This window comes from Podarcis liolepis, assembly GCF_965112155.1.
Source record: "Podarcis liolepis genome assembly, chromosome: 6".
Taxonomy (NCBI): Eukaryota; Metazoa; Chordata; class Lepidosauria; order Squamata; family Lacertidae; genus Podarcis; species Podarcis liolepis.
This window is the reverse complement of record NC_139559.1, coordinates 94,430,117-94,443,150: the sequence shown is the minus strand read 5'-3', so window position 1 is coordinate 94,443,150 and position 13,034 is coordinate 94,430,117. Positions and strand designations below refer to the sequence as shown.

General features: G+C 47.1%; 1 protein-coding gene across 3 annotated transcripts in view; it reads left to right on the top strand.

The window, feature by feature from the left end:
* Positions 1 to 13,034, top strand: part of ASTN1 (astrotactin 1) — a 211,587-nt gene that overhangs the window by 154,119 nt on the left and 44,434 nt on the right. For all 3 annotated transcript variants that reach the window (XM_083507036.1, XM_083507037.1, XM_083507035.1), the window contains 3 exons: positions 2,025 to 2,099; positions 2,705 to 2,842; positions 7,027 to 7,177. In XM_083507036.1, the coding sequence (XP_083363162.1) occupies positions 2,025 to 2,099; positions 2,705 to 2,842; positions 7,027 to 7,177 (364 nt within the window). The remainder of the gene's footprint in view (positions 1 to 2,024; positions 2,100 to 2,704; positions 2,843 to 7,026; positions 7,178 to 13,034) is intronic.

The window sequence follows — 13,034 nt, the reverse complement described above, 5'->3', positions numbered from 1 at the left end:
TCTACTTGGGCTGTAGGTGGAGCCCGTGCTCCAAGGCGCTCCAGATCCGGGCTTGGCGAGCGCCTCTCCTCCTCCCGGCCGGGTCCTCGCGCCCCCCCCCCCCGCGGCTGAGACTTGCGCTGAGAGCCGGAGCCAGCGGCGCCCCCTTCCGCCGGGAGACCCTCGCCCGCCCGTCAGCTTCCTCTTGGAGGGTTTTGGGGAGCGCAGGGCGCTGCGAGGCCCCTCGGAGCTCTCCTCCCTCCCAGTTGGCAGAAGCAGCCACCGCCTGTGGCTGGGCCGAGGGGATGGCGTCGGCGTCGGGGTGCGGAGGCTGCCCGTGCCCGGCCAGGCGTCGGTGGCGGCATTGGCGCTGCTGCAGCGGCTGCTCCTCCTGCGAGCAGTGAGTGGAGCGCAGCCGCGGCGGGGGGCGCGCGTGCGCTAGGGCGCAAGGCTGGCGGTGGCGGCGGGGAGCCCGGCGGAGGAAGGAACTTGTCCCTTCCCTCTGGACTCGCACCCCCCCAGATCTTGTGCCCGGTGCGGCCAGCACCCCTGGCACCCCCCACGCTACGCCACTGCATTAGCCACAATCCACATCTGTCCTGCTGTTCCTTGAGAAATACTGTGTTTAGATTGTGTTTCCCCCCAAACCAGCTTTGATACAATTTGAAAATGCAAGCCATAGGAAGACATCCATGTTCCCTCTCCACACCCTTGTGTAGACAGACAGCTGGTGAATTGGAAGCGCATCCAGTGATGTGAGGCAGGATGGGGAAATGACCTCACTGAGTTTTGAAGTTGGTAATGTGTGCTGACCTTAAAAGCAAACTAGATGCTTTTACTTTTACATATGGTCAAGCCACACCTGCTGGAATTCCCTCTTCTGTACAATTACAGTCAATACTTGGTTCCCAAACGCCTCCATTTTGGAACGTTTTGGCTCCCGAATGCTGAAAACCTGGAAGTAAATGCTCCAGGTTTGGAACGTTTTTCGGAAATTAAATGTCTGACGTAGTTTCCACTTGAGTGCAAGAAGCTCTTGCAACCAATCAGAAGCCGTGCCTTGGTTGCTGAACATTTCGGAAGTTGAACAGTCTTCCAGAACAGATTACGTTCGACAACCAAGGTTTGACCGTATTAAAGGTGCTGAAAGAAACCTGTCTTTTTCTGCATCTGCACACCCTAGCGATTAGATCTGCAGTGAAAACAGAAAGACTGGCATATCTATTTCTGTTTGTTTGTTTGTCTGTGATGCAATAAACATGTTAAATAGGGAGGGGGGAACAGTGAATAAGTTGAAGGCTGTAATGTAGAATCTCTTGCATTGAAAATTTAATTGCTATAGTATAAGTGTGGGAGTGTCCATTATTATTAATCAGTTTGGGGTTTGTTTCTTTTGCAAGCCTAAGTTCCTATTCAGGGTTACTGTAAGAAACCTCCTCATCACTGATACAAGTGAATGAAAGAGTCTGGGAAGTCCCATGGCCTAGCATCCCACCCATGTGGGACTTAGCATGCTATGTGATGGACTCCATTGAGAAATATCTCTGCTGTGTTTACTTACCTCAAAGTTGCCTGAAGGGTGTTGAGGAGCTCCTTCCTTGGGTGCCACAGCAAACCTGTGTCCTGTCTCGGGTTTGGCTGCTATTGCGTGCTGTCAGCTCACGTGCAATTATGAGGTGAAATATTGTGAGGTGTGTACTCTTCTCTTATCCAAGCCTTTGGTTGAGTGAGTATCTCCTATCTTCCTTTGTTGCTGTGCACTGCTGTTCTGGTCTTCTGCTCTGTTGCTTTGTCATTGCTTGACTTGTGCTTTCATTTTATGGTTTTAATATAGTTGTTCCAGTTCTGACATTTTTTGTAACTTCTCCTGAGCCATTTGGTGACGTAGAAAGTAAGGCAGAAAGAAAGAAAGAAAAGAAAGAAAGAAAGAAAGAAAGAAAGAAAGAAAGAAAGAGAAAGAAAGAAAGAAAGAAAGAAAGAAAGAAAGAAAGAAAGAAAGAAAGCTAGCTAGCTTTCATGGTTTCTGTGGTTTTGTTTTTCTCCAGGCCATGGCCATATACCATATTCCAACGTGGATTTGATTTGGTGCTGGGAGAACAACCTTCTGACAAGATATTCAGGTAAGGTTTTTTTCCAATGCAGCCAGAGTGACCAATCATCTATATTATCCCTCCTTGTTCTCTGCTGCTCTTTCTCCCTTTCCTGCCTCAGCATATACTAGGAAAATGCCATTTCAGGTAGAGTGGCACCAAATATTCACAAGTGAATATTTTCAGCATGAAAGGGGCGAACTACCGGGGAGAGAAAAAACATGCCTGACAAACCTCTCTCCTTGTGCACACAACCACACAGCCCTATTTGGCAACACCGTTTATGTCTTGGAACCCGACTTCTTCCTATGAACTGTGACTTTTCTGCATAACCAATCAGATTTGGCTAGGAGGTGACATAGCTGAATGCAGCAAAGCTAACTCAGAGTGAATCCAGGCATTGGCCCTCCAGCCACAGACACTGTTGGCAGAGTCATGCAGGCAGAAGTGTTCCTCAGCACCTCTTCCTGGAGATATTTAACTCTAGATGCCGGTCACTGAACAGGGAACATTACGCAAGCAAAGTCCTGCCAACTGAGTCATAGCCTGCTAGATAATTGCATCTAGATTCATGTCCACAATGAATGCTTCTTCTTGGGCCACGTATCCAACTGGTTTCCTCTCTCTGAATCCAGATTCACCTATACTCTTGGGGAAGGGATGTGGCTGCCGCTGAGCAAGAGCTTTGTCATCCCACCCGCTGAATTGGCCATCAATCCATCAGCCAAGTGCAAAACAGACATGACAGTGATGGAAGATGCTGTGGAGGTCAGGTACGTGCTTGTTCTAAGCTTTAGAACGATCAAAGGGTCGCTTGGGTTCCTGGAAGCCTAAGTTTTCTTCCTCTCTGCACTCTCATGCTTAGAGTTGACTCCCAGGACACCTGAATGGCTCCACTTCTCTCTCTTCCTCTTCCCTGGACACACCTCTGGTACAGGACAGCAGGGCAGGGCACATTCGGCAGACGACACACACTTACCATTTGGGCAACAGATTTCTCTTTTACTAAGAGCTACAGTCCCTGCTTGCATTACTTGCCAGCCCCACCAACCCTGCCATACTCCTCTGGTCATGCCATACTCCTCTCCTTTTACAGCTCAGCCAAGCCTCCTCTCCCTTTACACATCACCCTCCAAAAACCTGCCGCAGGCCAGGGGGCAGGGCAGAGGAAAGGGGGAGAGGCTTTACTTGCCTGCAAAAGGAAATAAGGCAGTGGGGCAGGGTGAGGGGCAGAGGACAAATGAACCCCACTGCGCTCGTCCAGCCCCTGCTTCTGCTCGAGTGATGCCAGCTTGGCTATTGCACCCTTCTCGTGCCACCCTCCCCAGATCCAGGTCTTGTTGGGCTCGTGCGAGGCTGGGACTGAAGGGTGCACAGTTGCCGCGTCCCCACAGCACCCTTGCAAGGCTCAGATTTGGGGAGGGCAGCACGAGAAGAAGAAGAAGAGGAGTTTGGATTTGATATCCCGCTTTATCACTACCTGAAGGAGTCTCAAAGCGGCTCACATTCTCCTTTCCCTTCCTCCCCCACAACAAACACTCTGTGAGGTGAGTGAGGCTGAGAGACTTCAGAGAAGTGTGACTGGCCCAAGGTCACCCAGCAGCTGCATGTGGAGGAGCGGGGAATCGAACCCGGTTCCCCAGATTACAAGTCTACCACTCTTAACCACTACACCACACTGGCTCTCTTGTCTTCCAGAGAAGGGTGCAAGAGGCACGTGCCCCCCGCCAGCAAGGCGAGGCTAGGGCATGGCTGCCCCCTCTCCCAGCAGCCTGGCAAGGCTGGGATCCAGAGAGGGCGGTGCCTCCTGTACACCACGCAGGGGAGAGCGCAGCCAGCCAACAGCACCTGGCCGGTGCAGAGCCTCCAGTACAACCTGGCCCTGTGCTCTTCTCCATGAGTCTTGGTTCCTCCAAACCCGGGAGAGGAGCTCTGGCCTGTGCCACACTGGGGGCGCCTGCTTCACACCCCTTCCAAAAGCCACAGTCAGGGCCCCCTCAGGCAGCCATATTCTGCACCACTGAAAGAAGGAAGCCTGCATTTTTATTTTTATTTTTTTGAATAATATTTATTGAAAAAAGAATTTTTTAAAATTACAAAGAAAAAAAAATTCCAGAAAAAAAGACAAGGAAAAAGAAAAAAGAAAAATAAACCATCATTTTCAAATTCTCCACTTTCATTACCTTCTTTCCATGACATCCTCCTTCTCCCATCTCTTGTATCTTGATTAATAATTGTCCCAGCAAATCCTTTCCATAATTCTGTCAAAATAAAAAAATTCCTTCCAGTAGCACCTTAAAGACCAACTAAGTTAGTTCTTGGTATGAGCTTTCGTGTGCATGCACACTTCTTCAGATACACTGAAACAGAAGTTGCCAGATCCTTCTATATAGTGAGAAGGTGGGGAGGGGTATTACTCAGAAGGGTGGTGGGAATGGGAGATTGGCAGATAGCTGAGATGAGCCTGTTGACGACTCTTAACGACTGCAATAGGTCTTACAGGTCTTACAGGCCTGTTTGTCCAAACCTTACGCCAAAGAATAAACGGACATAAATCAGACATCGAGAATCACAAAACAGAGAAACCAGTAGGAGAACACTTCAATCTCCCAGGACATTCTATACAAGATCTCAAAGTAGCTGTTTTACTACAAAGGAATTTCAGAAATAGACTGGAAAGAGAAGCTGCTGAATTGCAACTCATTACCAAACTTAAAACCATGGAGAAACCTGGTCTGAACAGAGACATTGGATTCTTATCTCATTATACATGACTAAGACATTTTTCACCTTCTCACCACTTGCCTTTTCCTGTAAGACCTATTGCAGTCGTTAAGAGTCGTCAACAGGCTCATTTAGCTATCTGCCAATCACCCATCCCACTACCCTTCTGAGTAATACCCCTCCCCACCTTCTCACTATATAGAAGGATCTGGCAACTTCTGTTTCAGTGTATCTGAAGAAGTGTGCATGCACACGAAAGCTCATACCAAGAACTAACTTAGTTGGTCTTTAAGGTGCTACTGGAAGGAATTTTTTTATTTTGACTATGGCAGACCAACACGGCTACCTATCTGTAACCATAATTCTGTCATTACATTACCTTACTCTATTTTCATCTTATCTTATATAAAAACCTTAAAACTTAAAATTTAAATCTTATTTTTACCAGCTTCTCATAACCCTTGCCTTGGGTTGGGGGGGGTGCTAAGGGTGCCCGCCGAGTCCCACAGTCACAGGCTTCATCCGCCTGTGATTTCCAGAAGGGTCCCCGCTACGTCGCAGCGGAAAAGACCCGTTTCGTGCGGAGCTAGTCCCTCCATTTCAGAGGGAGTCCGCCATTGCCAGAGGCGCCACCCCGGAAGTCTGGAAGCCTGCATTTTTAAACGCGTCCTTTCCCCTCTCCGCCCTACAACAGCAGTGGAAAGAAGCTCCTTTCCCCTCTGCCCCACGAAGAGGGAGAAAGTAGCTTTCCTTGTGAAATGCAGGCTTTTCTCTCCTTCCTCCAGTCGTGCCCATAGTGGTAGACGGACAAAAGGGGTGCTCCTTTTCTTTGGCTCCTCTCTCTGCCCACCTCCAGTGGCAGCAGCAAAAGGGGGGGGGGTTGCAGGAAAGCTTGCAAAGCCCTCCCTGCTAGGGTGTGTTGAATTTGTCAATTTTCAACTTCCCCAAAATGAGGGGTGCCAAAACGTTGTGACATGACTTGGGAAGTCAAAAGATATTTTGGTTAAATTTATATAATTTAGCTTTGCGTGGTAAGTAAAATGTGTGTAAAATTGCATATAAATCATTTAAAATGATTGCCAAGTACTTGCAGTTATGTCATAAATTAATATTATTGTACATTGTTGTTGTTGTTGTTGTTGTTTAGCATTACCTGACATTCCCAGAAGGTAAAATTAAAATTCTTTGGTTTTCCGAAAGCAAGTTTACATGCTTCTTCTTCGATCACAAGCTAAATGTTGTCCAGTCACAAAACTAATAGCAGGTTTGAATTCCTCACACCCCAAAACATATTTTTATAGACCCCTCACTGAAGAAATTTGCAAAAAATGAGTTCCAGCCCATAAAATGATATGCCCTTCCCTGACTCCATCAGGTTTGGGTTTCTGCCTCCTCACTCATGCACCTGTCCACCTCTTTGCCCCTTTTCAGCTGAGCTGCACCACGGCCCAGTCACTGAGGATCTGGCAAGGCAGGCTGGAGCAGTTCCCCCGTGGCACACGGGCTGTGCTGCTGCTTGCCTCCTCACGTTCCAGATGCCAGAATGGTGACATTGGCGTGAGGCATGCAGTGCCAGTAGAGCAAGGGGGCTGCTGGGGACCCTGCCCTGCCCTGGATGTCCCTCTGCAGCTCACCTGTGGGCTGCTTGCTGCCCACAATGTTCACCTAGGCTCACCTGCCTGGGATGCCCACCTGATCCATCATCATGCTGCAGTTCACATGGCTACCTATCTCCACCCACACAAACTGCAGCATTATGCAAGCACACAAATGCACAAAAATAAATATAAATATATAAAATAAATGGGCGTGGTGCATCAAAACACCTATCCCTCATGCAAATGGGGCATTGCCTGTACTAAGAAATGGGTAGTTAATGAGTAGTTAATGCCTACTACATTAATTGGCTGTATTTTTCCACTTTTCAAGCTACTGGTGGTCCACAGAAATGGTCATCTGTGCACAGCCACAAAGAACTCACATCATCTGCAGCTACCCTGTCTCTGTGCTCAGTCATCCTTTAGCAGAGACACACAGCTCCATGTATTAAGCCACTTTAATACTCTCCTGCTAAGCATAGTAGGCCTTCCAGATGTTCTTGGCCAATGGCCAGGGATGATGGAATTTGTAGTCCAGCAGCGTCTGCTCTAAAGCTCATAGAACACTGATGTGCTGCAACGAATAGTAATATTAAAACAATGAATATTAACAATTGTATTTTTCTCTCTTGCAGGGAAGAACTGATGACTTCCTCCTCTTTTGACAACCTGGAAGTTCTTCTGGATTCATTTGGGCCAGTTCGGGACTGCTCCAGGGACAATGGTGGCTGCAGCAAGAACTTCCGCTGCATTGCAGATCGGAAATTGGATTCTACGGGTTGTATGGTTCGTGTACTTTTTATTGAGAGTGATGAGGCTGCCTCTTGAGAAAGTGGGATTGCAGAGATAAATGTCTGTTTGCACACATGATTTATTTGGGGTTTCAATGTATTTGTTTGGCGTATACGTTTGGCACCAGACCGGCTGCAGGAGTTGCTGGAAGGACGCATAGAAAGCTCCATTCATCCAGCCATCTTAGGGACTCCACTCCGGATTTGTGTAGGGTTTAATCCTTAGCCTTTTCTTCTCCCGAAGAAATCCTTCAAGGCAGCGGACAAAGCCCCATATGTTTGTATTATCTTTCAGCTCTGTGGCTGTTCTTTGTCTCCCGTCTCCTACAGTTTCCCCATTTTATGCCCACCTTCCCCCTTATGCAAGACAAATATAGACTTGCCACACCTGGTAGGAAGCTGGCATGACACTTGACTTCCTAATGAGTACGATGCACACTCTTTCTGTATGTTACATACTCTTGCAACTACAAGTTTGCCGCCTTCACACTTCACTTTTTTAGGAATACACGTAAAACATCTTTGATGTACATTTGTGTATTTTTTTAATGTGTGAAGAAGTCCTTCGATGAATTAGCGTGGGTGCCAAAGGGAATGAATGAGTCATACTCTTTGTTGGTACAATCTGCTCAGTAGCTATTTAAATATTAGCAAAATTCCCCTGGAGCTGCGGAGATGGTATTCTTTCTAATAAGTGAATGTGGAAGAGACAGGGTTGGGTGAGCCACAGAAACCCGAGGACACAACAAACAACCTGGGTAAGTGGGAGCTCCATTTTCTACTTGATTGGTGTGTTGCCTACCCCAGCTGCTCCATTGAGCAAGTGCAAACCCAGCGTTCAGGGTGTTGAGGTTGGGATGTGGGGCCGAGGAGTTGTCTGCTCTGCCAAGTGTTTTGGTGAGAGGTAGGACTGCTCCCCCTGGAGTGAAGAAGGAAAGCTTTAGTGGGCCTTGCCTGTTCCTTCCACTAGGAGGAGTCATCCCTAAGAGGAACGTCATCAATCATTCCCCATAAACAGAAATTCACAGCAAGACATTTTCCTGGTCCTTGCTCTTTTTATCTCTTTTTATCCCTGTGCCACAAGACTCAAGAGTAAGTTGAAATAAACAAACCACCAAAATAGAAGAACTCCCATTTCGAAAGCTAGCCAGGAATGCGCTTTTGCAAACTTCCCAGCTGAAAAGTTCAGAAAGTATTAGAGTGCAACCAACCTCTGTTTGCATCCTTATGGTTCAAATTTGGACAAACGATTCTGTGGTCAAGAATGTGCACTCAAAATAAAAAAATTCCTTCCAGTAGCACCTTAAAGACCAACTAAGTTAGTAAGTTAAGTTACTAACTAAGTTACTAACTTAGTTGGTCTTTAAGGTGCTACTGGAAGGAATTTTTTTATTTTGACTATGGCAGACCAACACGGCTACCTATCTGTAATGTGCACTCAGTTATTATTAGAGATGAGCAGAGCATATATGAAGCCCTTTGAATGCTCTCAACCACTGTGCAGATGCTTACCATTATTTCTCGACAGCTGCACGAGAAACAGAAATTCAGCAGGTGTGACTTACCTTACAGGTACTCTTCCGTACCTTCCAGAGCTTCAGAAGCCTCACCTCTGATGGCAAGGGAGGCAAGCAACACTCATATCAAGCTATTTCACTGTATTGTGTTATTGTTCTTAGCTAACTTGTTATAAGTTGCCTTGAAAATAAATTTTATAAATAATCATAATACAAACAAACAAAAACAAACAAATATAAGGCCAAATTTCGTAGGCCACAGTCAGTGGTGCCTTGATCTGTGGAGGACTCTGTCCCGAGACAGCTCTTCTTTTTTAAATTCCTTGTCCCCTGAAAGCTGAATGTGGGAGAGATTATGTGCACCCGTTGGAACAAGCAAGCCTTTCCTTAACTACCATGAAACCACAGAAAGTTCATGTGCACCTATGATTAGTGGGAGAACTTCTGGCTGAGAATGTGGTGGGTAGGTTCGATGCAGGCTTGGGCATCCCTATATTTATAAGTGAAGCTCCCACATGGGGTCGGGTCCTGACGACTTAATTCTCTGCCTCCAGAGTCCACTCCTCCTGCTGCCGCCGCCACTGTCTATCTACCAGCCCCCAATGCTCTGGAGGAGATGCTTGCTAACTGCTCTGTGGCAGATGTTCCCTTCCTCCACCTCCCCACCTGCTCTCACGCCCCCGCAGCCCATTTCACTGCACCCTTTTGCACAAGGACTCCCAGGAGAGATAGGTGGAAAGCAATCCATCTGCTTCAAACTGCGCCCGCGAAGCTGCTGCACATGTCCCGTTGCTGATGCTCTTCCTCTGCACCTGCTCTGCACTGGGAGAGGCGTTGTGCCAAAGTCGGATGTGCGATGAATTGGGGGAGCGATCAGCAGGTAGAACACTTTCTGCACAGAGATCTCTGAAATGACTGCTGACAGGGCCACTGCTGACAGCAGCAGCATGAGCAGAAGGAGTGAGCAAGGGAGTGGAGGAGGGGAAGAGAATGTACCCATTTAATTCCACCTCTGGCTTCACATGTTCAGGACATTTAATACATAGGTATGAATAAAATTGTGAAACACGTAAAAACACAGTTCATTCACTTACAACAAAACATATAATACAGTGGTACCTCGGGTTACATACGCTTCAGGTTACATATGCTTCAGGTTACAGACTCCGCTAACCCAGAAATATTACCTCAGGTTAAGAACTTTGCTTCAGGATGAGAACAGAAATCGTGCTCCGGTGGCGCAGCAGCAGCGGGAGGCCCCATTAGCTAAAGTGGTGCTTCAGGTTAAGAACAGTTTCAGGTTAGGTACAGATCTCCGGAACAAATTAAGTGCTTAACCTGAGGTACCACTGTATGATGATCCATATATAAGATAAATCCACAAATAAAAACCTTAAGCAATTAATATAATCTCTTAAAGCAGCAGGAAAATGTCCTTCAATGGATTGGTGTCTGTTTTGCAATTCTGACACATATAAGAGGCCCACAAGGACTTAAAAGTTTCCTGGTCTTGCTTTCCATCTCATGAATGCACAAAGGTGGTAAATTTTGCCACCACAGCCAAATGTTCTTTACAGTTAGTGCAACTTGAAAACAGCATACTTTGAGACATATTTTTGCTGTTGTCAAAAGCATGGGTGAGAATTTTGCAGTGTCCAATTGTTCTTGCACACCACATGCTTAACTGCATGTCATTCCCCATTTAAAGAGCAAATCTAATGTGCTTTCATATCATTGCTGACTTCATGGCTTCTCCTCACAATTTGGTTTCACTCCCCTTTTATTCTTCAAAGACTGTTTTCAAACCTGTTTCTTGTTTGGGATACTTGTCTGCAATGGCAAATGTGCAATTTTTGCTTTAGGTAAAAAAATAATCACAAACATTTGCAGTACCCTAATCATAGGAGGCAGAGTCTGAAAGGTTGTATCGCAGTTACAACTCCCAGGAAGCCAAACCCATGTATTCCCTCACAAAAACACACACCATATCCTTGAAGATGCTATTATCCTTGCTGATCAAGGCTTGCCTTGTCTGTGGGCCACTAATGCAGACTCAATGGTTTCAGAATGCGCAAGCGGAACTTCTTATAACTTAACCCCAAGGCTCAGCGGCAGTCTGCAGAGCAAAGGCCACAGGGTACAATTCCTGACATCTCCAGGTTGGAGTGGGAAGGCTCCCTGTCCAAAACCCTGAAGAGCCACTGCCAGTCAGGATAGAATAAGACTCAGCTAGATGGAGCAGTCATGTGACTCCATCAGCATAAGGCAGCTTCTGGTGTGCTGGAGGTATTAGTATGATATAGAACAAGGCATCTGGTATATACATCCTTGTAATCAGAATAGAAGGGACGCGGGTGGCGCTGTGGGTTAGACCACAGAGCCTAGGACTTGCTGATCAGAAGGTCGGCGGTTCAAATCCCCGTGATGGGGTGAGCTCCCATTGCTCAGTCCCTGCTCCTGCCAACCTAGCAGTTCGAAAGCACGTCAAAGTGCAAGTAGATAAATAGGTACCGCTCTGGTGGGAAGGTAAACGGCATTTCCATGCGCTTCTCTGGTTCACTAGAAGCGGCTTAGTCATGCTGGCCACATGACCTGGAAGCTGTCTGCGGACAAACACCGGCTCCCTCAGCCAATAAAACGAGTTGAGCGCTGCAACCCCAGAGTCAGTCACGACTGGACCTAATGGTCAGGGGTCCCTTTACCTTTTTAATCAGAATAGTTGATGTACACTTTGCACAAGTTTTAAACCTTATTTCCATCTGAAGAAAATGATGAGGCTATAGGGAAGTAGCAGGGCGTGGCGACAAAGCAGAAGAACATGTAAGGGGGTGACCCCCACCAGTGTAGTATCCAACACCCGAGCGTTGCAGATGTTGTAGTGTAGCAAACACATGCTTTGCTGCTGAATGGTGCAGGTTACAAGGGAAAGTGCAGGGAGCATCGCACTGAGGCACTGTTGCCTTTTTATTGCTTATGCTACACGAACTTGAGGCACAACCCACTAGCAAATACCTGCCCCTGGTCCATGTAAAAGAGTGGGAGCTACAGAAGAGTATGACGGTAAATGGTTCCTGCTAATGGCCACAAAGGAATCAAATCAATTTTAGGGAGGGAGGCACGCGCACACACGCACACGTACCTCACTTGCCCACCCACTCCCAACTTGCTTGCACATCTGGTCAGACAGATGGGAAGCCAATGAGATGGGGATGGGTGCTGGGCAGGGTCCCCAGGCTCCTCATTTGCCTGTTTGCCATCATCCTGAACATCTGGGCTTGCTCATCAAGTGCCAGCATCGTAAAAACACCTAAAGTGCTCCTGTGCTTCAGCATTCCAGCTGGCACTGGAGGGGGAAGTGCGACATGGGGCAGGATGAGAGCCTAGTGAGCCCACAGGGGGCCGTTTGTTTTGGAAATTGCAGAATTAGTGTCAGCAAGCAACCTGTGACTTGTTGTGTGAGCTTCAGTCACCAGGACTGTGAGGGGGAAATCATTTCAGGAACAAATCCTCTGTTAACACCTCATGAGCCAAAATACATGAAGAAGGATAGAGAGCAGCCCGTGACTTTTTCCACCGTGTGCCTCAAAGGGCTCCATTTGAGAGAAGAACCTTCTTGACAGTATTTTCTCTGAGCTGGATAGCTCTTTAACTCACTGCATTCCAAGTTGTTCTTGTGTTCCGTATCTCAATCCAAAAACTGAAACGAATTGGAAAGCCTAGGGAAACAGTCCCTGGATAACTGGGGGCTCCTGATTCAGTTGCTTAGATGTCTGGCCATGGAGGTAGCACCATGACCATTTTCTCAAGTAACCAGAGATGGATGCAGTTCAGAGTTCACTGCAAGCACGTTGTTCGCCTAAAAACAACGGAAGTCAGTTAAAGGTACAACTCTCTCATCAGTCTGCAGAGGCACAATCCCTGCAGGAACCTGAGTCCATCCTGAATCCAGCCGTGTGTGTGTGTGTATGTGCGCATGCACACACAGAGATACTTCCTCACATCTAGTGCATCCAATAGTTCCCGGGTAACTATGAAGAAAGCAGTAGCGTGGATGAGGGTGATGATGAATGGGGTGATTGCCTATTCACCCACCGAATAGAGGAGCACTTCCTCGGGATTGCATTGAGGCTAAGGAAGACACAGTGCCCAAGTTAGAGGAGATAGGAAGACTTAGCAAGAAGAAGAAGTGTTAAAACAGTTGAAGTGAGAAATAATGGAAGAGAGCAAGCTACTCAGTCACATCAAATGAGAGAAAAGGGCCAATAGTTGCAGGTATTATTACAAAGATGAAAGCTATGAGATTTTACAACTGAGATTAGGAATGTAACACTAAGG